This window comes from Carassius auratus, unplaced genomic scaffold (assembly GCF_003368295.1).
Source record: "Carassius auratus strain Wakin unplaced genomic scaffold, ASM336829v1 scaf_tig00215236, whole genome shotgun sequence".
In the NCBI taxonomy this organism is placed as follows: domain Eukaryota; kingdom Metazoa; phylum Chordata; class Actinopteri; order Cypriniformes; family Cyprinidae; genus Carassius; species Carassius auratus.
The window spans coordinates 302,220-330,074 of NW_020528000.1; the positions used below are offsets into that span (position 1 = coordinate 302,220).

General features: G+C 37.0%; 2 protein-coding genes and 1 long non-coding RNA gene across 3 annotated transcripts; 1 reads left to right on the forward strand and 2 right to left on the reverse strand.

Moving 5' to 3' along the window:
* Nucleotides 1-4,251: 4,251 nt before the first annotated feature.
* On the reverse strand, nucleotides 4,252-8,090 carry LOC113094073 (serine/threonine-protein kinase pim-2-like). The gene is made up of 8 exons (XM_026259727.1): nucleotides 7,923-8,090; nucleotides 7,462-7,770; nucleotides 6,772-7,263; nucleotides 6,266-6,360; nucleotides 5,995-6,045; nucleotides 5,495-5,876; nucleotides 5,214-5,384; nucleotides 4,252-5,034 (listed from the first exon to the last, which is right to left on the reverse strand). The coding sequence occupies exons 1-8, from the start codon at nucleotides 7,939-7,941 to the stop codon at nucleotides 4,868-4,870; spliced, it is 1,686 nt and encodes a 561-aa protein (XP_026115512.1). The 5' UTR covers nucleotides 7,942-8,090; the 3' UTR covers nucleotides 4,252-4,867.
* Nucleotides 8,091-13,385: 5,295 nt separating this feature from the next.
* LOC113094074 (serine/threonine-protein kinase pim-2-like) lies at nucleotides 13,386-18,264 on the reverse strand. Its single transcript, XM_026259728.1, has 7 exons — nucleotides 17,961-18,264; nucleotides 17,271-17,762; nucleotides 16,765-16,859; nucleotides 16,494-16,544; nucleotides 15,994-16,375; nucleotides 15,713-15,883; nucleotides 13,386-15,533 (listed from the first exon to the last, which is right to left on the reverse strand). Exons 2-7 carry the CDS (start codon nucleotides 17,587-17,589, stop codon nucleotides 15,367-15,369), a joined length of 1,185 nt encoding a protein of 394 aa, XP_026115513.1. The 5' UTR covers nucleotides 17,590-17,762; nucleotides 17,961-18,264; the 3' UTR covers nucleotides 13,386-15,366.
* A 1,499-nt stretch (nucleotides 18,265-19,763) lies between these two features.
* Nucleotides 19,764-27,189, forward strand: LOC113094075 (uncharacterized). The gene is made up of 3 exons (XR_003287972.1): nucleotides 19,764-19,873; nucleotides 26,815-26,877; nucleotides 26,945-27,189. It is a non-coding gene; the product is annotated as an uncharacterized LOC113094075 (long non-coding RNA).
* Nucleotides 27,190-27,855: the final 666 nt, after the last annotated feature.

A 27,855-nucleotide genomic window follows, 5' to 3' on the forward strand; every position in this document is an offset into this window, starting at 1 on the left:
TTAGAGTCTGTGATTGCTCCGAGAGGAACAGTGATTGTTGGTCAAAAGGGACGGGGAGAGGGGGAGAAGCATTATTTTGTTCTTTTCTTCACTCTATTAGATGACCAAAACAGTTAAGCTCTGCGTGAAATCAGCTGAGGTTTCATGCCACAATCCCACAGAGCAGCTTTGCTTTAACCTCAGCCTAACCTCTCTCTTAGACTGTGGGTGGCTACAAATATTGGACACTGGTGTTTATAGTGCACAGACATATTTCAGTGCAGATCTGGCCACAGTTGGCAGAAATCTCTGTGTGTTTTCCTGTGCTAACAAAAAAGAACCACGCTTATTTGGTTGTGGTAATATCATTGTTTCTGGACTTTGGAATTGTGTTGTAACACCATGGTATTTTCTGAAAATACAATATGTATTAGATGTGAAGCGGGTCAAGGTTTCCAGAACACTCTAAATTAAACAGGGATAGGAGAAAGTATCATAACACTAAATTACACACTCTTTTAAAGGTGGATCTCAGGTAAATCCCCTACTGAGATGATTTCGATCCCTCCTATAAACCGCCGCTGCACTACCCTCAGGAGACACCTGGCCGAGCCCTGAATGATCCGTCACAGCTGCTCAGATCAATACATGCTTTCTAACAGAAGCGCTCACATCAACACACTTAGTTTAGACACCTAAGCCTGTGGAGATGGAGAACAGAGCAGCAGCAGGGATCGACTTGGATGAGTAGAAACGAGGCATGGGAATAAATGACTGGATGAATTTCGAAAGCTAAGGGAGAGTGGGATTGTTACTGTAAAGGTGTGCAATGGATGAATGTGTGAATTTTGAATGAGAGTATACGAGGAATGCAATGAATGTTTGAAAGTATTTCAAGTGCGTTCATTCCTGTTGGTGTTGTCAATCTGGCAACCTGCGTGTGCATCAAGTCTGAGGAGGAGGGGCCGGTGAAAAAAACCCTCTCCAATATTTTGAATTTGGACTGCAATAGTTCAGCCACTCTGTGTCAATCCTACAGCCCGTTTAATGCCAGGTGTAAATAGTGCCTTAAGGCCGCGAGAATTTGCACACAATGCGAGTGACGTATTTTTTTTTTTACACCAGAATAGTATGCATGCCATCCAATTTTTTTTCTCTTTTTTATAACTTCTGGAGAAAATAGAGCAGATGCTGGACAAAAATGAACCTTTCTAGTGAGCAAGTGTTGACCATCTGCATTCGCGCCTGCTATCAAATGGAGCATACACTGAAAGTCTAGCGTATGCGCAATGCCTAAAAAGGTTAAGTAAACTTTGGGTTTTAGAGTAGCATATTGTGGCGACATGCTAACATGTCCTTTGTAAATGCATTGCTGAAAATGTGCTTTTCGTTTAAGCAGTTTTTACAAGCTGAGAGATGGTTTGACATTTCGTCAGTGATAATTAACCAGATCCAGTCACATACGCTACAGATAGAGCTGTTTTGAAGATGATTCCTTAAAGGACGTTGGACGAATTCATTCAGTGTGTTGTTTTTTTCTGAAGGAAGAAAGACGCAGTGTAATGTGTTGAGAGAGAAAAGTGTTGGGGCTGGTTGACCCCCCTCCCTCTCTTTCTTTGCTTCTCCTCAAGGTGACACTTCCATCTGCCCCTTCTCTCTCTTTTCCAATCTTTTCTTTAACTGCCCCTCTAGAGCCCATGTCACAGCTTTTTCATGGTCTTGCTGAAGGATATGCTTTACTCTCTAATCTATATTCCACTCATGCCTGCATTTCCATTCTCTTTAGAGTCAGTGTCCATTACACACCCAATGATATTTCATTGCAACTGAGAATGAAGGTTGAGCGAAAGAGGAGTGAGGGAGATTATTTGCATGAAGCACACATTGTGATCCTTTCTTTATAGTAAATGGTGAAGAAATGGACAGAGAAGACTCTCACATCCATAAATATATGAACAGAACACACTCCTCATTCACTAGGCACTTTAGCATTGCCTTTTATTTTCATTTTATATGCTTTTAATCATTTAAATAACATCTATATTTAAAGTAGACTTGCATTTCTGCAGAAAAAAAGGGGTTACTTTTTTTTTTTTTTTTTACAGTTTTATCTACCAGGTGAAAACTAAAATCTGATGATAAATACATTATAGTAATAATACTGAAGAACTGAGGTAATTCAACCAATAACCGAGACATTAGCTACGATGGTCTATTTTGCTTTTCCTGATATCAGTTGTAACTGGATTACTGTAATCAAGTTTGACTTATAAATTAATTAGTGATCTGGATCAACTGATTCACTGAAAAGATTCAGTTTTAAAAGAACAAATTTTACAATGACTTAAACTCCAAGCTGTCTCTCACACAAAGCTTTAGTATGGCTTGTGAAGACTTTCATAAATTGTCACATTTACTACTTTTAAGGTGCTTTTTGGCGTGAATCCGTGAGTAGTTTACAAATCCGAGGGAACGGATTGCGAAAGCGTGCGCACAGGATAATTAATTAGTGGGATGGGATAGGACATTCAAACCAGAAAGACACCGCTTACATTTGACTAAAAGGTTTTTGTCTTTAAGCTCTACTAAAGTGAAATAATGAGCATATTTCCACTTTGAGAAACTCGTGTTGCCTTCGCCTTGACTCGCTATGACTGCCGCACATACTTGAATAAACGGAAACACGCACACAGTGCATCTTCGTGTTTACAGTGGTTGGCATCCACCAATCCTACAATGCGTCGCTGCTGCAATCAGGTTAGGCTTTAGGCTACACTTCAGCCAAAATGTATTAATATTTATTAATTAAAATAAGTAACGGACAATGCACCATATGGTAACGGTAACGGAATTAATTTATTTAAAAAGTAATGCGTTTTAGTGGTGACAGTTTTAGTTACTGTCAAATGTAACTGCCCAACACTGCTGGCTAAATAAAAATTATATATATATATATTTATAATTATATATATTTATATATAATTTTTCCTGTACTCTTTATTAGATAGTCTTTTCATAAAAGTTAATTTTATAAATGTTAATTTTATGACACATGAAAATGCACATTTTAATTTATTGTGCTCATTTCTCGGTTGCAATACAAATGTGTTTTTCATTACTGTAAGTGATGATGCTGACAGCACACATGTAGGCCCAACACCCAACATAATGGTCTGGGTCTGGCCAAACAGAACATATACTCTCATTTGTGCTGATCTGTGCAGCATGGCATAAATCAAGTTCTGTGCTGCTGTGAAAATCATATGAGCCCGAAAGCAGGCATCTGACAACAAATGTGTGAGAGTTAGCATCCGTGATTATAACCTTTTCCACAGATTTTCTCCAGTTTAACTAACCCTTGCGGTTAAGTGAGTAGTTGCAGATGAATGCAGCAAAAGACCTACCACATGACAGGCAAAGTGTAGAAACTGACTGCAGCCCAGAAGAACCTCCACGAGAAGACAGAAAAACACAAACAGGGCTTGCAGAAGACAGATGTGGCAAAAATGCAAGAAAAAAAAATTGTTAACAGATTTTAATTAAAATAAATAATAATTTTAAAAATGACTTGAAAAGTGTATGAAAGTGGAGTGGAACAACAGCAGTTTCCCCTCCAGGCACAAAGCATTCAGTAATTACTTCAATATGTTCGTTCAATCAAATTCAAGGACTTGTTTAATTTACTGTATGTTCACATATTTTATTGGAAAACAAAAAGTCTCGATTAAGAAAATAATGTATTGCCGTGTATTTTTTATTGAACAGATGTTGAATCACACTGATATAGATTGTTATCAATATACTGTTCCACATGATTTTTGTTGAAGTGGAGAACACAGGGCTGATGCAGAGGTCGTCATTTCATTGAGGAAACCACTCCAATCTTATAATATGGCAAAAACACAAGGGATATAATTCACCCAAAAATGAAAATTAATTTACTCACCCATATATCTTTCTAAACCTGTATGACTTTCTTTTTAATAATGCTGCTCTTTTCATACATAGAATCCAAAAAATGACCAGGGCTGTCAAAAAATAAATAATAATAATAATAATAATAATGGCAAAGTCTCTCTGCCTGATACCTACTTTCATTGGCTTGGTTGTCTTTTATAAGCCCTTTTGTCGAAGACTGTTTAGCATAACTAAATGCGAGTTGTCATTTATGCAAAAATTTTAATTTAGAATTTAACTAAATCTGACAAAACCTCCTTTTGGGACATCCTTGTTTGTAAAAATGGTATAATATATATATTTCTCACATCAGGGTTAGGTTATAGTACTTATAACTTTATCTCTTTATAATAAAGATTGAAGTTTATGTAAAGTCCGTTCAGAAAGTGTGTGTGGGTGTCAGTGAGTAACTGACGAGTTATACAAAATACAAATGTCATTTTTTATTAAATCATTTTCCCTCCATCCACACAACTAGTTTGAGGATGTTTGAGGACCAGTTAGAGGGGATGATGGGAATGTGTTTTTTTTTTTTTTTTTTGCACTAAATCTACAAAATAGTCTACACATTTGATACACAAAATATGCTTTTTTTATACATTATATTTCTCCTGCTTTATATACAAGTTTTCTTCTCTCTTTTGTGCACTAAATTTGCTCCTAATTTTTTACAGTAACTTTTTTAACTAAATTCGCTTCTTTTTTTGCACTAGATTAGCTCTTCTAAATTTTCTGTATTTGTTTTTGCACCACGTTTTGTCCACCAAGTCTGCTGCCTTATTAACTAAGCTTGCTGCTCTGAAGACTCTCTGCTGAATAATTTGTTAATTTCTTTTTCCTCTCCGGGGCTCATTTGGAGCATCTGCTGAAAAAATAAAAGTAAAGGAGAGTTGAAGCTCAGCACTGTGTGGACTTCTTGGGTTTTCTGTCATCATCTGCCTTCCCTCCTAAGTTGTCTGATCCTACCTGTTTCTAGCTGATCCTGAGCTACTCCTGACACTTGTCCCTGCTGAAACCATTCATGCTGTAGGATCTCCTCTATAGTTGCTCTCTCAGTTGGGTCATGAGTCATGCAGCGGTTTATCAAATCCTGCAATTCTGTTTTCACAAGCACTGGTTAGTCATGTACACTACACATACACACGTCCATATGACTCTGAACATAGTCATATAGGAAAGTAATGTTGAAATATGTATAATATAAAAAATTGTTCTGATGTTTATGTGTTTAACAATATTATTGTCATTGTGCTAATGGTATAATTGTTCCCTCTCACCTGGGGATATTTTGTGCTTAAACCTCAGACTGCCATGCATCATGTCTTTCAGACTTTTAAAGGGTTGACGTTTGTACACCATTGAGTACATCATAAAGCCCAGAGACCAAACAGTTGTTGGCCCTGCCTCGTATTTAAAGTTCACATAGTACTCAGGTGGGCGGACTCCTCCTGTTAGCAAGAGATGTTTAGGTTAAACAAACATTTACTTTGACAAAAGTCACCAGCATCACACTACACAGAAGACTGACATCTCATTAGGACACAAAATGTCAGCTCACCTGTAAAAGCACCCAAGTAGCCTGAACTTATGAAGAGGTCACCGCAGCCAAAGTCTATCAGTTTGACTTGGTTCGTCTTTGTGTTGATCAGAAAGTTATTTAACTTAATGTCACGGTGGAAGACGCCTCGGTCAAGACAGTGCTTGGCTGCCAGCACCGCTTGGTACATCAGCCTACGTGTCTGTGATTCATCCAGTAGCTGCATGTTGTTCAGCGTGAACCTGAGCAAGTCTTTGCAGGGTTGCAGATACTCCAGGATCAGGATGAACCGATCGTCCTCTTCGAACCATTCCAGCATGTGCACAATGTAGGGGCTTAACGGAGGTCGTTTCAGCAGCAGGTTTAGAGCCACTTCTGCTAACAGCGGCTTGGAACAGCCAGGCTACAGCAAAGAGCTCGATTATTAAGAGTTCAAGATCACATTTAGCTTGTTTTTAAGATATAACTTGTATTAAATATAATTTAGATTTAAATATATACATTAAGTTTTGACAACCTACAATTTCAATAAACCGGTCTCCATCTCTCTTAGGGATGATTTTGATGGCGACCTGCAAAAACGAAAAGTTGTCGCATTAGTAATTCTACAAAAGTAGTCGTTTTACAAGTGCACTAGATGTTACAGATGGGTAAACTGATCGTATTAAATCTGGAATTTAATATTAAAGCTTCTGTATTGTCATTATCACAAATATTTCCATTTAAATTGACTTGAAACACATTTTGGTCGAAGCACTGATCTGTACATGTGGTTAATAAAACTGATTCTACCTGCTCACGCAGAAATTTGGAAATCCCCTCGTACACAGTGCCGAAGCCTCCTTCTCCAATCTTTCTTCCCACTTCATAAATTTCATCAAAGGGAACTGCACAAATACACCAATATGTTACAATATGAGATTCACAGTCTTACATGAAGCCCAATAGCAGTGCTCGAATAAATAAACACACATCAGCTCTATATTGACTAAATATGGTCAATGTCTGAGACTAACTCTGCATCTGAAATTGAAAAATGTTGCACATACTACGTATGAGATTTCAGACGCACTGTAAGTGGAAGTAAAACAGCTGAATTCTTTCCATTTCTTTACAACTATATTTCTTTAAATACACAATCAGGAAAATGCTACTTGGTCAAGAGTACTAGAGAAATCATTTGCGTTTGAATTATCTTAGACACGTATAAACACACACACTTACTAGGGTAACTAGACAAAGGTTTAAAACAATCAGTGGAGGAACAAGAAAAGGTTAACAAGCGGAAAAACAATCACCAGGGGTTGGATCGGTGAAACAGGCTGCTCTGAAACGGGTTCGATCTCCAATTCGTCTATGCTTGGAAGCACCTGGAAATCTTGGAGCTGCTGGCTCAAGGCCAGACGGATCTGGAAGAGGATCAGCTGGATCCTGCCGACCCGCTGGCACAAAGCTAGATGCTCCTACAACAGGTGTCCTCTTTGAAGCATCTGGATCTCGATCAGGGTCAGATGAACCAGGCTGTGGATCTTCTGGAGGATCAGTCAGATCCTGTAGAGCCCCTGAATCGAGGATGGTTGGATCTGTCTGAGGATCAACTGAATCCCGCAGAGCCATCGACTCAAGGACAGACAGATCTAGCTGAGGATCAGCTGAACATGTGTCTGGCTGTGGATAAAGAGGAGCCACTTTGTGCTTCTTGCTTCGTTTTGTTGCATGTTTTACAGCCCGCCACGCTCTTTTGAAGAATGCACAGATGTGTTTCTTCTTCTTCTCAATTTTTGGATTCTCTAAAAAGCCCAAAAGAAATTGAAGAGATGGAAATTACCACCAGTTATTAAAAGTCACATTTTGAGTCTAGACCGCAAGAATAAATAGTTTCCAAAACTAACAAGCATGCTCTAAATATTAGATAAATAAACATACTTAATAATGTCACTAGACGTGTGTGACAAAACAGGAGAGAATTAAAATGACAGTAGACCCACCTTCAGCTGGATTTGGATCACAGTTGGTCGGCGTGATGCTGGATGATCCCGGCAGAGGATCAGTTTGATCCTGTAGAGTTGTTGGCTCAGGGACGGATGGCTCGGGCTGTGGATCAGCTAGATGCCGATGTGCCGTTGGTTCGAGGCCGGATGGAGCACACTGGGAATCAGCTGAATCTGTGTCGGACACTGGCTGAAGAGGGGACACTTTGTTACCTTGATGTCGACACTGGGTGGTGCTTCTTACAGCCAACCATGTGTTTCTGAAGAAGACACAAAGGCTATTCTTCTTGTGTTTTGCAGGTTTTTCTAAATAACAAAAGAAAGAAAGACTTCTGGTTTTACCTTGACACATTATATTGAACAAAATAAACATTTACATTTGGCATGGAAAATGTACTAATAAATAAATATAATATGTGTGTGTGTGTGTGAAACCTTTCACAAATTTTGTTATTGACCTGTCGGGCTGCTCTCCATAGCTGCTGCTGCAGGAGAAGCCTCTGGATTTACTTCAGCTCCACTAACTCCAGCACAGAAGAAACATTAGAGCTGGAAAACGCAAGTCTGGGTGTTTGCTAACGTGATGCTCGATCTTTGCTCTGCTCAGATTTACACTGAACTGACTGCGGTCCTACGCTGAACCCCGAGCTGTGGAATGTTGCCATTGTGACGTCACGCGCAGCGCATGCAGCTTCACATAATCGCATTTTTTAGAAATCGCATTATTTGGAATTTGGTTCATTACTAGCGGCACCTGCAGCCGTATAGCTGTCCGCAGTGTTTTTTTTTTTTTTCTTTTGCATTATTTTAAATTGATTATTAATTTATTTGTGTACACTCACGAGTCACGACATATTTAGAAAGCAGGAGAGAGAGTAAAAAAAAAAAAAAAAAAACTCCACACATGAAAAATTACAATTCAGATAGTTATTGTTTAAAACAAGGTTAAAAATGAGTAAAAGCTCTGTAAAACGGCTAAACTTAATTGAGATATTGGCCAAAAGGCTTAAACTAATAAGGCAAATATTGCTCCTCCACCCATGCTGGAGCTCTGCAGTCTCATCGGCACCTGAGTCAGGGTAACCCCAAGCCCAGCCCAGTCTCTTTCATCGGATGATTCAGATGCATCTGCCAGCTACTCAGCCTCCACGCATGGAACCAACCGCTGCCCTCCAACAGCAACCTTCTGTTAGTTCTGCCAGCCCACAGGAACCTGCTACTTGTTGCAATTATTGTGATTTACTACAATATCTAACACCTCTTAGAAACAGTTTGCAAAACCCAACTTGTGATCTACCAAGTGCTGCTAGCAATGCCAGTGCGTCAGTGACTCTGCTCCAAAATAAAGGGGTTGTTCGGAAAGATGTGGGGTCAAAGTTGTGAGTTGGCTGCCAAACTTCATATAAATCCCTCGGTCACTCATAGTAACATAGTAACAATGCAGACAAAGCGGCCAAACACACCAGCAACAACACCAGATGAATGTTCCCTTCATATCACCTCACATCTGAAGTCAAAGACCAAGGTTTTACTGCTATTGCTAGTTTTGTGTGTACCTTGACATGAAATCCTGTCTTTACACATAGGCTAATGTCATATATTAATGTGCATTCTGTTTTAGTTGTGTAGTTTTATGGCAATTTAAACCCTGAAATGATCAAACTGTGATTATTAGGATTTTCTGACTTTATAACTTGACTGAATAACCTACATAAATCTCAGTTTAGCAATTAGTTCAATCTTACAGTAATTTTCACAGATAAACAAAAACAAGTGCGTTTGCTCTCTAAACAATTCATAACTAAAAATGTTATCTGTCATTAACATTTTTAGTCTGATGTCACTTCTCTAATCACTGAGAATATTTTTTTTTTTTTAAGATTTTGATTTACTTTTAATCATTCAAATTTGTCTGAGTGGTTACTAGCACATTTTTCTGTGGTGTGACAAACTCAGAACATATTCAATTATTGCTTCACACTGACTTTAATAATTTAGATTACATTTAGCCTACGTTTAGTCTTTTAGCAGACACTTTTATCCAAATTAATTACAAATGAGGGCAATGGAAGCAATCAAAATCAAAAAGAGAGCCATGTTAAGCTAGTGCCTCAGCATAATGCAGTACACTATATATATATATAATGCATATATATATATATATATATATATATATATATATATATATATATATATATATATATATATATATATATATATATATAGTAAATAAAAAGAAAACAGATAGAAAAAGAATAGAGCAAACTTTTTAAAGAAAACAAGCAGTTAATAAATGAATAGAGTGATAAATGAATGAACTTTATTTTTTAAATAGAATTAGAATAGAGACTGCTAGAGCTAAGAGGGTCAAATAAAGATGGAAGGGATGAGTTTTTAACCAATTCTTGAAGATGTGGACTTAGACTGAATATTGATTTACTACGTTTTTGACCTGGGAACATTTCAGTTGAAATGCTGACGAGGGCCAGATCTCAAATTTCAAACAATCAAAAATATCTTAATTTGTGTTCCGAAGATGAACAAAGGTCTTACAGGTTTGGGACAACATGAGCGTGAGTAATTAATGACAGAATTTTTATTTCTGGGTAAGATGCATGGTTAACCTTCACAGTGAACTGTAACAAGATATTACACTATTTAAACTTTTTCACTTTGTGCCATATTTGGATTACTTAATCGTTTTCTTTTTCTTCTGAATGCACTGTTTTGTTCTAACAGTTTACTATTTTGTATGTGCTTTTGAGTCTGTAATAGTTAATATTTGTACAAATGTCTTTGCTCTTCTTAATCGACACTGACAACAGTTAATAGTAGTTTTTTTTTTTTTTGCTGGTTTTCATCCAATTTGACAATACATTATGTATTTTTTTTTTAATATGCTATTGATGCATTTTTTTTATTTTATTGCACTTTTGTGCAATCAATTCATGTCAACTGTGCTCAGTCTTCCATTTATACATTTGTAAAGTTAACAAATCAATACAAAAAAAGTACCAACTCTTTCTTTTTGCCTTTATTGTCAATGCCAGATGGAATTTTAGAACTTTGATTTTTTATTCACACATCTGATCATGTCTACAGTACATACATGTAGAATTTAATAAAGCAAGTTAGGTTTACCCAACTCTGGTACCTATGGTATATATATATATATATACAGTACAGACCAAAAGTTTGGACACACCTTCTCATTCAAAGAGTTTTCTTTATTTTCATGACTATGAAAATTGTAGATTCACACTGAAGGCATCAAGGGCTATTTGAGCAAGAAGGAGAGTGATGGGGTGCTGCGCCAGATGACCTGGCCTCCAGTCACCGGACCTGAACCCAATCGAGATGGTTTAGGGGTGAGCTGGACCGCATACAGAAGACAAAAGGGCCAACAAGTGCTAAGCATCTCTCGGGGAACTCCTTCAAGACTGTTGGAAGACCATTTCAGGTGACTACCTCTTGAAGCTCATCAAGAGAATGCCAAGCGTGTGCAAAGCAGTAATCAAAGCAAAAGGTGGCTACTTTGAAGAACCAACAATATGACATATTTTCAATTGTTTCACACTTTTTTTGTTATGTAATTCCATACATAATTCCACGTGTTAATTCACAGTGTGAATCTACAATTTTCATAGTCATGAAAATAAAGAAAACTCTTTGAATGAGAAGGTGCTTCCTTCATTATATATATAATCTGAGGCATTTTCAGTTATTAATAAATGTAATACCATTGTTGGACAGCACAGTTGTAAGCCGTTTTTTCCATTCGCTTTCAAATATTTCTGAAGGACAGCTTGTGGGTTTAAGCCAAAAGTTAAGTCAGGTTTTTTTTTGTCAAGTTAGGAGGTTTCTGTAATACCCTCTTCCTATCTGTAGTTAAGATAAGATAACACACTTCACGTCTTCCACATCCCACAGTCAGCAAATGTGAGAAAAAAGGTGTTTATTACGTTTGAAATCTGGATATTTATCTTACAAAAATGCATGGATTCGCTACAGTCGGTCTTTATTCACCCCCCAGAGCCCTGTGATCGATGTTTTATTAAAGATTGCGCGCACATTATTTCACGTCTGTTCCAGCCGGCACATGACCGACCTTCAACGCTGAAATATTGTTGAAATATGGTCAGTTGTTGTTTTAACGTTGAACCATGTTGAAAAATGTTTAGTGCTAAATGGTTGATTTTTTATTTTATTTTTATTTTTATAAGATCTGTATGTTGAATCAACTTAATCTATTCAACAGCACACAATGAACTGCCTTTTAAATTATTAATATTAAATTATTTACGACTATTATTATTATTTATATTTTAGTAGCATTTTACCATTATTATTATTATTTTAATAGCATTTTACATTATTTTAATCATGATACTTATTCTAAAATCTAAAGGTATATGTTAAATATTATCATCATTTACAACAATAAAAACTAAATACATTTCGCTGCGTTATCATGCTGAAACAATTCCTATTGGTTGTTTTACTTTATTGCTTTGATCATGATTGGTTAATCTGGCTGTCATCCAAGAAACATGATAATGAAACGGTTCGCGCCTTTCTACATTTGAAAATATGACCGTTATTATTATCGTCTTCCTGCGACTCGAGTGAGGCGAAATGTGGCTCGTTGTAACTGTTCGGTCGGTCCCGAATTATACAATTTTTGCCTGCTCTTTTTTTTTTCTTCTTTTGAGCCGTAACATGTCAATGGAGAACAAAAACTGTAACACTAACACAAGAAGGGTCAGATGTGTTCTGCGAGGTACTGCATACTGACAAAGTGAGGTAAAAAACAAAAAAAATCTCTATCTTTATTATCTTTCGAAACTAGTGAAGTATAATGTTACCAGAGTTTACAAATGGGTAAAGAACATGTAACCTGCTGTAGATAAATACCTGTGGGTGTATTTTTGTATTGCTTTATTACAAATGCTCAAGTTAGATGCTCATCTGATGTTGTATTGCTGGTAAATTATGTGTTAATGTCTGTCTTTAAGAGATTTTTCCACACTTTCCTGATATGAATCGCATGCAGGTGTGTGTGTGCTTTACAATAAAGTACAGTACGGTGATGCAACTTTTGTTATAACACATTTTAATTTTTGTTTATTTTTTTCATGTACCTGTATGTAAGCCCAGTGCAGTGTTAATGTTCAAACTGTGTATTTACAATGTTAAAGTGGCTGAAAACAATAAATATTCTTGCTAGAATAAAACATCTGCCATTTTTTAACTTTAGAGCTGTAGCTGAATAGTTAGGCTAACTACGCTGCTGACATTTAATGTTGGTCGTTATGGTGGTACTTAGAGAGCCAAATAATCTCTGAAGTGGTATTTGGTATAAAAAAGGTTTGAAAACCACTGGTTTAAAGAAATGGTGTAAAATGAAATCCTGCTTTTTAAGAACTTTTCATTAAACCATTTCTTCTTTCACCTTGTAGAGTCATTAAGGATCCAGCTTGTTGTTGAAACATTGGTAAGAAATTTTTCATCTGCTACACTGCACTGTCACTTCTGGTAAAGATTAATTGACCTCTTGTGATAGGTTGTGATTTTACTTAGTTTAATAAAAAAATTATTTGAATTTACTTGTTTTACTAAATACACTGTATAGCTAGGGTTCTGATTAAAACAGTGTAACTGGGGGCTCTGAAAACACTGCTTGTGAATAATTTGTTAATATTGTAAACTTTAATTTGAATGCATTAAATAAGTGTTTAATGAACAGTGTTTTGCACTTTGGTTCCAGACCCACTAGTTATTGAACTGTACAGTGAAAATATTGTGTGATTTGTTTTGCATTCAGTTTTCAGTTAAAAATATTTCAGAATATCAAAGTAGATATTTTATGAGGATTTATTTTTGGTGTTATTGTTTTTGTTTATACAGCACAGTACAGAAAGCGCACAAGAGAGAGAAAGTGGAGGGGACGTTGTCAGAAAGGACCTAGAGCTGGGACTCTTTCAAGGATCATCTGAAGCACAAACACACTATATGCCCGAGGCTGTTGGTGCAAATATTTTAGGGTCCCCCTCTGTAGAAATCACGTTCCGTGTTGCCCGTGGTAAAAAAGTCTGGGCTGTTTCCCTCGTTAGAAATCCCTCCTCTAACACTGGGCTCTTGGAATCACCCTAATCTTCCCTCCTCTTACAGAGCCCCTGGTTGATTGTTCAACACATTTTCACTGCACAAATGCACAAATCTCTTGTAATGGGACACGTTAGTAAAACATGTTTTTTTACAGGAACTATAGTTTTCCACCAAAATAAAAGATCAACTGGTTTCAGTCATAAAAATACAATGGTTTTACAACGTTGAGCAAGTGGTAGTTTAATGAAGTTGATTGTAAAGCCATTGCTGCCAGTCATTTGATTTTTAACGTTTATAATGTACAGTGTTGATCTGAATGCAAACTAGGCTCTAACTGAACATACAGTTGTGTATTGATCCATTGTGAAAGGTATGACGGTGAAACAATGTTGCGTTATCAACGTTGATTCTCTCTTTCAAATCGACACCTAATTCAGTGTTTATCCAAAGTCTACAGAACGACCATAATTCGCCCATGATGAAGGTCAGACGGTGAAACAGCATCATGTTTCCACGTTTTCACTGCCAGCTCATACATCAAGGTACATCATCTCATTTATTACCTCTTTTTGAAACCTGATGGACACAAACCAAAAGACAAGATAATTCATAACAAATGAATGATAGGCTTGACATCAGTGCAAAAACAGCTTTACGTTGTACAAGAAAATAAAAGGCGCAGAAGAATTAAAAATACTGTAAAACAATATTTTGTATAGCTTTGAGATTCAGAAGACCTTAAACTGGCCAAAGCTGGTCTTCCTTTTTCTTCCATGGAACACAAATAGATATCATATTTTCTATATTATTATAAAGAAAGTTAATGGGGTCCAGTGTAGCTTGAACAACACATGCATAAAATAACCAGAGCTGGCAAACAAAAAAAAACTTGTCACTCTGCCCCATAACTATGTTCAATGGCTCAGTAGACTTTTATTGTTATACAGTACATGATTGTAAATGTATTTTGACGAGTGCCTTCAAACCAGGACAGAGAATTATCTCCTGTCAAGCTCCAAATGCAGGTAAATATAGCAGGTGGATTTCTCAGTTTCACAGGCCGCTCTGGCAGGTGATTATTTTGTTGTTGATTAGTTGAATATGTGCACTGTGGCAGGAAGCATCTCTGTCAGTAACATCACTTACAGTGCAGAAAAACATCTCATAAATGCGCATGACACACATTACGGCCACTGGCTTAAATATCAACAGATAACCTGTAATAGGGAGTCGAAGACTGGGATTATTCACGAAAAATGAATGACAGTAGCATGTTCCTGTGTTCAGAGGATTGAATTTGTGTGTTTCTACTGACTGCAGAACATCACCTCTGACCTGCAGCAAACTTATATTCTATTTTTGTGCATTACATAATACGTGCAGTTTCTTTGTGTTTGTTTTTGCCCTACTTTTGCTCTTTTTTTCCCCTTGTAATTTATTTCTCTGAGTTTGCTGTTTTGGACACAAAATTTACAGCAAGTTTTTTCATTTAGAAACTTTATCTTAGAAGGTTTTATCCAATTGTTTGTGCAATTAGATTCTATATGGCCTCTCTACATTTCCTTGTGCTCTACTTTTGCTTTTCCTTAGTGTTTTGTTTCTCCTTTGCACACCAAGTGTTATTATTATTATTATTATTATTATTAACTAAGCTTGCTGCTCTGAAGACTCTCTGCTGAATAATTTGTTAATTTTGTTTTCCTCTCCGGGGCCATTTTGGAGCATCTGCTGAAAAAACAAAAGTAAAGGAGAGTTGAAGCTCAGCACTGTGTGGACTTCTTGGGTTTTCTGTCATCATCTGCCTTCCCTCCTAAGTTGTCTGATCCTACCTGTTTCTAGCTGATCCTGAGCTACTCCTGACACTTGTCCCTGCTGAAACCATTCATGCTGTAGGATCTCCTCTATAGTTGCTCTCTCAGTTGGGTCATGAGTCATGCAGCGGTTTATCAAATCCTGCAATTCTGTTTTCACAAGCACTGGTTAGTCATGTACACTACACATACACACGTCCATATGACTCTGAACATAGTCATATAGGAAAGTAATGTTGAAATATGTATTATATAAAAAATTGTTCTGATGTTTATGTGTTTAACAATATTATTGTCATTGTGCTAATGGTATAATTGTTCCCTCTCACCTGGGGATATTTTGTGCTTAAACCTCAGACTGCCATGCATCATGTCTTTCAGACTTTTAAAGGGTTGACGTTTGTACACCATTGAGTACATCATAAAGCCCAGAGACCAAACAGTTGTTGGCCCTGCCTCGTATTTAAAGTTCACATAGTACTCAGGTGGGCGGACTCCTCCTGTAAGCAAGAGATGTTTAGGTTAAGCAAACATTTACTTTGACAAAAGTCACCAGCATCACACTACACAGAAGACTGACATCTCATTAGGACACAAAATGTCAGCTCACCTGTAAAAGCACCCAAGTAGCCTGAACTTATGAAGAGGTCACCGCAGCCAAAGTCTATCAGTTTGACTTGGTTCGTCTTTGTGTTGATCAGAAAGTTATTTAACTTAATGTCACGGTGGAAGACGCCTCGGTCAAGACAGTGCTTGGCTGCCAGCACCGCTTGGTACATCAGCCTACGTGTCTGTGATTCATCCAGTAGCTGCATGTTGTTCAGCGTGAACCTGAGCAAGTCTTTGCAGGGTTGCAGATACTCCAGGATCAGGATGAACCGATCGTCCTCTTCGAACCATTCCAGCATGTGCACAATGTAGGGGCTTAACGGAGGTCGTTTCAGCAGCAGGTTTAGAGCCACTTCTGCTAACAGCGGCTTGGAACAGCCAGGCTACAGCAAAGAGCTCGATTATTAAGAGTTCAAGATCACATTTAGCTTGTTTTTAAGATATAACTTGTATTAAATATAATTTAGATTTAAATATATACATTAAGTTTTGACAACCTACAATTTCAATAAACCGGTCTCCATCTCTCTTAGGGATGATTTTGATGGCGACCTGCAAAAACAAAAAGTTGTCGCATTAGTCATTCTACAAAAGTAGTCGTTTTACAAGTGCACTAGATGTTACAGATGGGTAAACTGATCGTATTAAATCTGGAATTTAATATTAAAGCTTCTGTATTGTCATTATCACAAATATTTCCATTTAAATTGACTTGAAACACATTTTGGTCGAAGCACTGAGTTGTACATGTGGTTAATAAAACTGATTCTACCTGCTCACGCAGAAATTTGGAAATCCCCTCGTACACAGTGCCGAAGCCTCCTTCTCCAATCTTTCTTCCCACTTCATAAATTTCATCAAAGGGAACTGCACAAATACACCAATATGTTACAATATGAGATTCACAGTCTTACATGAAGCCCAATAGCAGTGCTTGAATAAATAAACACACATCAGCTCTATATTGACTAAATATGGTCAATGTCTGAGACTAACTCTGCATCTGAAATTGAAAAATGTAGCACATACTCCGTATGAGATTTCAGACGCACTGTAAGTGAAAGTAAAACAGCAGAATTCTTTCCATTTCTTTACAACTACATTTCTTTAAATACACAATCAGGAAAATGCTACTTGGTCAAGAGTACTAGAGAAATCATTTGCGTTTGAATTATCTTAGACACGTATAAACACACACACTTACTAGGGTAACTAGACAAAGGTTTAAAACAATCAGTGGAGGAACAAGAAAAGGTTAACAAGCGGAAAAACAATCACCAGGGGTTGGATCGGTGAAACAGGCTGCTCTGAAACGGGTTCGATCTCCAATTCGTCTATGCTTGGAAGCACCTGGAAATCTTGGAGCTGCTGGCTCAAGGCCAGACGGATCTGGAAGAGGATCAGCTGGATCCTGCCGACCCGCTGGCACAAAGCTAGATGCTCCTACAACAGGTGTCCTCTTTGAAGCATCTGGATCTCGATCAGGGTCAGATGAACCAGGCTGTGGATCTTCTGGAGGATCAGTCAGATCCTGTAGAGCCCCTGAATCGAGGATGGTTGGATCTGTCTGAGGATCAACTGAATCCCGCAGAGCCATCGACTCAAGGACAGACAGATCTAGCTGAGGATCAGCTGAACATGTGTCTGGCTGTGGATAAAGAGGAGCCACTTTGTGCTTCTTGCTTCGTTTTGTTGCATGTTTTACAGCCCGCCACGCTCTTTTGAAGAATGCACAGATGTGTTTCTTCTTCTTCTCAATTTTTGGATTCTCTAAAAAGCCCAAAAGAAATTGAAGAGATGGAAATTACCACCAGTTATTAAAAGTCACATTTTGAGTCTAGACCGCAAGAATAAATAGTTTCCAAAACTAACAAGCATGCTCTAAATATTAGATAAATAAACATACTTAATAATGTCACTAGACGTGTGTGACAAAACAGGAGAGAATTAAAATGACAGTAGACCCACCTTCAGCTGGATTTGGATCACAGTTGGTCGGCGTGATGCTGGATGATCCCGGCAGAGGATCAGTTTGATCCTGTAGAGTTGTTGGCTCAGGGACGGATGGCTCGGGCTGTGGATCAGCTAGATGCCGATGTGCCGTTGGTTCGAGGCCGGATGGAGCACACTGGGAATCAGCTGAATCTGTGTCGGACACTGGCTGAAGAGGGGACACTTTGTTACCTTGATGTCGACACTGGGTGGTGCTTCTTACAGCCAACCATGTGTTTCTGAAGAAGACACAAAGGCTATTCTTCTTGTGTTTTGCAGGTTTTTCTAAATAACAAAAGAAAGAAAGACTTCTGGTTACTACCTTGACTCTTTATATTGACCAAAATAAACATTTACATTTGGCACAAGTGTAAATCATTCTGAAACAGTCTCATCAGTGTTCTATCAGGTATTACTTTAATCAGCATATTTTTGATATTTGCCTTAAATTGACTGCTGTTACACTTTAAAGGGACACTGAGTAGGAATTACTCCCATCTAGTGGTGAAATTGTATTTTGCATTCAAACTAATTTTGCTCTCCAGCGCCTCGCTTTTTCAAATGCGCATTGCATCTACGGTAGGCGATATGTACCAAAAAGCTTTGACAGGATGTCTTCTAATAGCACTTCGTCGAGTTTTCCTTCAGGTGAACAGGTGTGTTATTTCAAACAAACTGCAACATGACAACTAACAAACGAATGTTACAGTATGAATTTCTGACTGTGGAAAACATGAAATATTGTAATTAGTAGTTATGTCTAATTTATTCGTTTTTTTTTTTTATTATATGCATTGTTAGATATAAAAAAAATATTATAATATAGACTGTAACACTGACTTACCTGTCGAGAAGAAAACTGGCCACTTCAGCGTCTCTTTTGAAATCTTTATCAAGCATTAGCTCTTTCCACCTAGAAAAAGCTTCCCCGACATTAACTCTTGTTTTCTGTAATCTACGGTCACGTTTCCTTTTACGTTCTATTTTTGACTGTTTTGGCGACGATGTTTTCTTCTCCTGTGGCGCGGCATATGTATGGTCCATAATAAGAATGCAATCCAGACTTTTAAACTTGCCGGTGCAGTTTCAAGCGCCTCTCACTGCTCTGCACCTGCGTTTCTGGCTCTGACCGAAAACGCGCTGTGGAAACGCGTTGGCTTAGTACTTTTTGTCCCTCTCTGCTATTATAGTTTTGCAAGATGGCGGAACTACACGGAAGCCTCCGTCAACCTACCCGTCCCATGTATATAAAGATAATAAATTCTTCATTTACAAGGATTAGTTTAAACATTGGCATAGGTATTTGTACACCATTGAGGGCATATTTATGAATAAAAATATTGATTTTAGATAATAAAATACCTAAAAAGTTACTTATTGTCCCTTTAAAACTTTATGAAGGACAATATTTTCCTAAACTGATTAAATGTACGTTTCTCTTTACGTCAAATTCTTACATGTTATCAATACATTAAGTTAGAATAACAAGACATATGGTTGTATATGGTTGTTACTATTCAAATCAAATCAGTATCAACAAACTCCATCTTTCCAAATGCATAAATAATGTTACTAGATTTAATGTTTTACTTTTTTGACATAAAAATATGAAATGTTGGAAAAATGCAATGATATTTTTTAAATATGAAATTAAACCAGTAGGTGGTGGCAAGTCACTGTCTTAATGAGTGAATCATTGATTCAACCGATTCGTTCAAACGGCTTATTCTTTCTCACTGAATCATTGACTCGTTCAAAATTGCTGAATCATTTAGTAACGAAAGACTGTTTTGTTTGTTCGGAGATTCGCGATTGTTCTGCTGTGGCTGTGCTTAGAACTATTTTTGTTATGGAAATGAAGCAAAAACTATCCACAATGTCTCTAAAATGTAAGTTATTTACTTTTTTTATTTAACTAAAGTTGTATAAAATCAATATCACATTTGCAATCGAGCAGAAAGTCGGGAAAACATCACTCCTGGTGGTGTGATGTTGCATATATTAAATAGAATATTCATATTTTTTCTACTACAGTATGTCTGTTCATGTTTGTTTCTTTGTGTGCTGTTGCGCTTATTGTGTTGATTTCTCCGCGAGTCAAACACTGCAGGGAGCCTCAACTGATGAGACCTTGATCAATACACGTTATTAGTCACTAGTCACCGTTTACACTGAAAGTAATAACATCTGAATCTTTCTCGTCAAACAAGCGTTAATGTCAAGCCCTGTATATAGAGTTTTGCTTCAACCCTAATCAAACACACCTGAACTCATCAAAGTCTGATGCTGGTGAGATCTAATTAGGGTTGGAGCTGAACTCTGCAGGGCTGCGATATGTTTGTGTGTGAAACCCTTCACAAACTGAAGTTTGTTATTGACCTGTCGGGATGCTCTCCATAGATGCTGCTGCAGGAGAAGCCTCTGGATTTACTTCAGCTCCACTAACTCCAGCACAGAAGAAACATTAGAGCTGGAAAACGCAAGTCTGGGTGTTTGCTAACGTGATGCTCGATCTTTGCTCTACTCTCAGATTTACACTGAACTGACTGCGGCCTGACGCTGAACCCCGAGCTGTGGAATGTTGCCATTGTGACGTCACGGGCCTCTGTGACGTCATCTTCGCTAATACTGAGCGCTCGAGGAATGTAGATTCACATGATCCTAGTGAAGTGCTTTAACATATTTCCCACTTCTACAGTCCAGTTAGTGCTTTATTTTAAATATATATTAACAATGACAGATGCTAGGTTATTTCTTGGCTGTAGGCTGTACACGATTTCTAGTCAATATAAAACGAATTTCTAATAAAATATTGCTTCTCCATTCATTGACTATATATAGTTGGTTTGACGTTTGATGTTGGATATTAGACATATATTATTCATCCACTAAAAATGTTATAAATTCTTAGTGATTAAGTATAATTGTATAAAAATGGCAGAGTTTATTTGTCTTAATCCTCCTAGATGTACTGCAACGCATAAAGTCGCTCTAACACCAGCAAGCTATTTTAGGCCAGCTAGGGACCGTCTACAAAGTACATGGAAATAATAAAACGGTTAACGCTTTCCCACCTGAGTGCTTTTTATAATTAACAAAACAAGAGCAATTTGTATACCAAGGTGTTTGAAAGATATAAAGACAAACACTTATAACCCTCACTTGAAATTAAAGGGGGGGGTGAAATGCTATTTTATGCATAATGAGTTTTTTACACTGTTAAAGAGTTGGATTCCCATACTAAACATTGACAAAGTTTAAAAAATTAAGTTGTACGTTTGAAGGAGTAATTTTGTTCCCAAAATACTCCTTCCGGTTTGTCACAAGTTTCTGAAAGTTTTATAGAGTATGGCTCTGTGTGACGTTAGATGGAGCGGAATTTCCTTATATGGGTCCTGAGGCACTTCTGCCGGAAGAGCACGCGCTCCCGTATAGCGAGGCTGAGCAGCACAGACATTTCACTGATCAGAGCGATTCACTGATCAGAGCGAAAGCGTCGCGAAAAGTCACAAAAGAAGTGTGTTTTTGGTTGCCAGGGCAAGAAAAAAAAACAGCATTAAGGGACCAGTGGATGGAGTTTATTTTTACAGAGCATCAACGGAGTGGTGCAAGTGTTTTTGTTTGTTCCCTGCATTTCGAAGATGCTTGTTCACAAGGCCCAGTTTGACGACGGATTTGCGTACGTTTATTTCTTAAGGATGATGCAATGAAAAAGGGTCACGATCGTGTGTTGGAACCGCAGGCAGTGAGTAAAACTGCTTCAAATATCTCTGCCTCCTTGTTAGTGCGTCCCCTCCCATGCCGGAGACCCGGGTTTGAGCCCCGCTCGGAGCGAGTCGTTGCTGCTGCTGCTCTCGTTCAGTTTCAGCCTCGGGATCTGATTCTGGATCATAAATAAACAGCTGAATCTGACTGTTAGCCATGGTTTGTTTTGGATGATGGTTTTTCCCTCACGGTAATGTCACAGCTTCCACATGCTCTCAACGCAAAAGCCTATTCGCGCTCGTGATTCTTTAGCTCCGCCCACACGTCACGCCTCCAGCCGGTCGTGTTTTTCCGGGAAAAATCGGTACAGACTATCTTTCTCTTATGAATATAATAAAACTGAAAACTTTTTGGATTTATGAAGGAAGCAGTACTACTCTATAGGTACTCAAGATTAACAGGATATTGAGTGAAAACGAGCATTTCACCCCCCCCCCTTTAAATAAGAATTATTGTAAACAAGATATGTGATAGTGGTTATTTTCATTACTATTAATAAATATATTATTAATAGAAAAACAATATTAAAAATCATTATTATTCCATGATTCAGTGGTTATGCAGTAAGCTGATTCCAGGTTCGTGTGAGAACATTTTAATGTTCGTTGTTTTCAATTAAGAATGTCACCAAAAATAAGTACAAACTATTGAAATTAAAACTTACTTCATTCCAAAAGTAACTCAATTACTTTGTTGATTACTTACACCAAAAAGTAATGCATTACTGCATTACTTTTATGCATAATGGTCTATACAAACACAAAACTGACTTAAAGTAATTTTTAAACACTATTTTGATTAAGTCAGACCAGCAGAAGCTGAATATTGTATATCACAAGGATATCTGAAATAAATAACAAAACACCAGAATAATATATTCAGAATCAAAAACTAAAGTGGCTTCTGCATCATAAAAGCTGTTGAGCCTTTAAAAATGTTCCTTTCACAGTTTAAGTATGAAAACTATCAACAATGTACAACATAACAAAACATTTTGAAATAAATAAATGAAAGCAATCTGAATTATTCAGAATCAATTTCGAGAAACTCAGCACCATATTTGACAACCATAAATTATATGCAATAAAAAGAAAAATATAAATGTTGTTTAAAATGAAATCTATGTTATCATGACGAGCTGCCTGAAAAGCCGGCGACTCCACAGTAGAGACAGGCTGCATGTTTTCAACAATGTTTCACCTGTAGGAGAAAAACATACAATCCGTGGCAACCGTATTGCAATCAGTCCCCTCAGTTTATAAACCTTGCTCACGAATTCTTAAACTGTTCCATCGGTTAAACAAATTTTCAATCCGTGCGTCAGAGTATTGAATCTGTATATGAATTCATAATCCGTGCGCACACTTTCGCAATCCCATCCCTCGGATTTGTAAACTCTAAATTGTTTGGCTCTGCCACGACCGGCAGATTTATTTTTGTTTTTTAAACATTATTGTTCATAGTATCATATGAGACCATGATCAGGATAAGACACTGCCGCCTGTGTTTTATAGCCAAAAATAAATGCTAAAAAGAAGAAGAATAGGTAAAAAGCAATACAAAACAAATAATGTGCCGGTTATGTTGTCATTTCTTTTCTAACTGAATGTAATGTTATAATAGGCCTAATTATTTAATAATAACATTAACAGTGAAGCATGCATCTAACTCTGTTTGGAGCTTAGTGTAATAAAATCAACAAAATAAGTCTTAATGTTAAGAAAGAATAGTACACAAACCTTTCCAAAACTGTAAAAGGTTATTTAAAAATAAGGCATTCATGAATTATTTTATGACAAAATCTTTACGGCCTTAAGTGCACTCATTGATTAAGCCTATAAATTAAAATAATAATTATAAAAATAACTATTATTTTTATCATCATTATATATTATTATACAGTTTATGCATAAGAAACCTTTATCCAAAACGACTTACAAAAGAGGAACAAATTACTCCAGAGTCAGTCACAATGCCAGGTTTATTTAATAATAATAATCAAGTGCTAAGATTATCACAATTTAAAGAAGATTTTGATGCACATCTTTCTTAGTAAATCGTTGTATTCCACCTCTTACTATACGTGAAAGAGAATCACTTAATCACGTATTATTATTATTATTATTATTATTATTATTTAGTTTATTAGGGCTATATTTTTCCTTTTGTGTCTTGCCCTCCTTGTGCAAGGTGTCAATGGTCATCTATGAAGTCAGCAGTCTTCCCCATGGTTGTGTAGCCTACAGAACTAGACAGAGACCATTTAAAGGCTTTGCAGGTGTTTTGAGTTAATTAGCTGATTAGAGTGTGGCACCAGGTCTCTTCAATATTGAACCTTTTCACAATATTCAAATTTTCTGAGATACTGAATATGGGATTTTCCATAGTTGTCAGTTACAGTCATCTAAATTAATAGAAATAAACATTTGAAATATATCAGTCTGTGTAATGAATGAATATAATAATATAGTTTCACTTTTTGAATGGAATTAACTAAATAAATCAACTTTTTGATGATATTCAAATTATATGACCAGCACCTGTATTTACAAAAGTATTCAGAATGTTAAGTAAAGAGATCTGAGTAGTTAAGAGAAAAAGACGATCAGTTAATGGTCTTATAAGACTGTATGATGTTGTTGTTGTTTTTTTTTCTTGTAGGCTTATTTTATATCATATTATGCACTTTATGTAATATTTATTCATGAACAACTTAATTTGAATAATGACTCTTTCATGTAATACGATCCGGAAGCCAAGGCCTATGGTTAATATGATAATAATGTAGTGATTTCTACTATAAATAATATGATAATTTCTTAATTCACAATAAAATATTAATGAATCCATCTATGATAATCCCAGGTTGCTATGGTCACGCAGGTTTGTTTACGCATTAAACTCGAGAAAAACTTGTAGTTCCCTCAACATAACATCTCAAGGCCAAAAAATAAAGATTTGTGGTCACCTCGACAAAATGATCTTGTGGCCACAACATAATATGACATTAAAGAGGTTAAAGAGATGGGTCTTTAATCTAGATTTAAACTACAAGAGTATGTCTGCCTCCCGAACAATGTTAGGTAGGTTATTCCAGAGTTTAGGCACCAAATACGAAAAGGATCTGCCGCCCGCAGTTGATTTTGATATTCTAGGTATTATCAAATTGAGTTTTTAGAATGCAGCAGACTTGGAGGATTATAATGTAAAAGGAGCTCATTCAAATACTGAGGTGAAAAACCATTCAGGGCTTTATAAGTGATAAGCAATATTTTAAAATCTATACTATGTTTGATAGGGAGCCAGTGCAGTGTGGAGAGAACGGGGCTAATATGGTCATACTTCCTGGTTCTAGTAAGAACTCTAGCTGCTGCATTTTGGACATAAATTTAGCACTTCCTTGGACATAAAGCAACAATGCCAGTAGAGTCACGAAGGTAGCTGCATTACTTATGCAGAAAAAAAAAAAGACAAGAGCCAACTTTTTGGAGCTCCATACAGGCCCTCTTTGTGGTCACTGTGGAGTTTGGAAAACTCATAATGCCATAATGCCTTAATCCTTATATTTTACTGGCCTGGCATGGAGCAGGTCATCTGTAAGTTGTTAAGTTTAATTGTTAGAAATAACACATTAGATGTTGTCAATTACATTAAAGCTGCAGTAGGTAACTTTTGTAAAAAATATATTTTTTACATATTTGTTAAACCTGTCATTATGTCCTGACAGTAGAATATGAGACAGATAATCTGTGCAAAAATCAAGCTCCTCTGGCTCTAGAGCTGTAATCGGGCCTTAAAAGTTAGGCCCGACAGGACCCGAGCCCGACAGGTTTCGGCCCGAGCCCGACAAGTACATTTTGATTGACAGCTTTTTAAAAGCCCGAACCCGTTTACAGCCCGACATTATTCAAATGTGCGCACGCACACAGCTCTTTTGCCTTTTGCCAACAATGAGCAATTTATTCATGTTTTAACATAATTTACTCATAACTAACGTAGACTAGACCACTTGGAAGTTGGAATAAAGAAATAAAATAAGTCCTCTGTGACATCGTAACATCTCAGCATTCTAGACATAGGCTCATTTAACCTATAAATAGACCAACGCACCAATAAAAACGAGTCATTTAAAAAAAATTAAATTAAGATAAATTTTAAATTAAGATGGGTATTTGGCAATAATGAAATTAAGATAAAGGCTCAGCCGGATTTGCTTTATTTAATAAAAGAATAATGCCAACATTAGCATAAACACTCTGTCAACATTATGCATTTAAGACTCAATGAATATTTAGTTATCGTTTGAAAAACCTTTACTCACAGAGATTAGGCTTGGTCTACATGTTTATGTGGAGGAAAATGATTGAATCCACTGTAGATGTCTTCAGCGCGCTCCTGCGCTCACTGAGGGTGCGTCATTATTCACTCATTATTCTCATTATAAGCATGGTCAAAACTTTTCCACACCTTAGAGTTTGCTTTAGTTGCTGGTGCAACCAAAACGTAATCACCAGAGGCAAGCCTCCGTTACACCTGCTCAGCATTCATTTTCGCATCTTTCTCGCGCAAATCGAAACACATCACATGACCGCGCGTTTACCTCGCAAACCGGAGCGCAAGCCCGAGCCCGGCCCGAGCCCGCGTAAGATGATAGAAATTAAGCCCGAACCCGTCTTCATCTTCAGCTCTATCTGGCTCCTCCCAGTGGTCCTATTGCCATTTGCAGAAATTCATGCGCTCCCGGTAAGAAAACAACCAATCAGAGCTGCGGTCCGTAACTTTGTTTGTGTTCAAAATGTGGAAAAATGTATATAATAAGCGAGTACACCATGAATCCATTTTCCAAACCGTGTTTTTAGCTTGTACTGAATCACTAGGGTGCACCTATAATAAGTGTTTATATTCGGACTATTTTAGATTGCTTCGGGGGTACCGCGGCGGAGTAACCCAGTACCGTTGTGATTCTTCATAGACATAAACAGAGAGAAGTAGCTCCGGCTACAATGTTCTTCCGCAAGACACAAGCAGTTCTGTTTATTCTGTTTATGGCCCTCCTCTTTTTCAGATAGCTCAGTGTCAGACTGAGAAAAAGTCAATAAAGGAGAAGAAAGCGTACAGTCCTATAGCTGTGAGTATGATGTATTTAAGAAACTAGCCTTAATCTGGAGTGTTTAAAACACTGATTTCCATTTCAGGTCACAGAATCTCTGGAATTATTTGGAATGGACCTTATTGAGACTGAAAATGGCTACCAATACATGTGTGTTATGGTGGACTATTTTACCAAGTGTTCTGAAGCCTATCCTCTCAAAACCAAAAATGCAGAAGAGGTCAGGACATTGTTAATTTTTTTTTTCTTTTTTTTTTTTTTTACAAATTAGATTAGGGGAGAGAGATTGTAAACAAGGTTAATTTAACACAAATAAATACATGTATTGATATGACCATAAACAATATACATTATATAATTATAAAAGGTCAGTTTTAGTCTGTGTGACCAACAGGGCATTACCATCCCCAGTCAAATGGCCTTGTTGAGCGAATGAACACAATTCAAAGGTTTATATAAATAAGAAAAGACACAATGAGTAGTTTTTGAACATTTGTATTTATTTTTTACTCTTTATGTTTGGGGAAAACCCTTCGTATTGGCACATACATCTAAGTGTAGCACTAAGAAAAAAAAAAAACAATCACAACAAAGTTTTCCCCATACTATTTAATGTTTGGGAGAGAGGCATGTTCTCCATGAGAGGTACCGAAGGATTATGAGGTTAGTAATTTGTGTAGGTTATTTTTGTAAAAACATGATCTAGAAAGATGTTATTAATTATTGTGAATGTTTTACTTCGATCTGTCATGGAAAAGTGGAAGCCATGGTTGCCTCTGAGTAACTTTCTGAGGGGTTAGGAGGGAGATTATGAAAGCTGTAAAACATCTCAAAGAGTAGAAAAGGAAAATAGAACGTGGACAACTTTGTGGTTGGAGACAATGTATTGGTAAGGAATGTGTGACGGGAGAAGAGAAAAGGTGGAAAAATGGACTCAGACATGCTTGGTCCATTTAATGTTGTAATAACATTGCAGTTTAGGATTGACAACTAGTG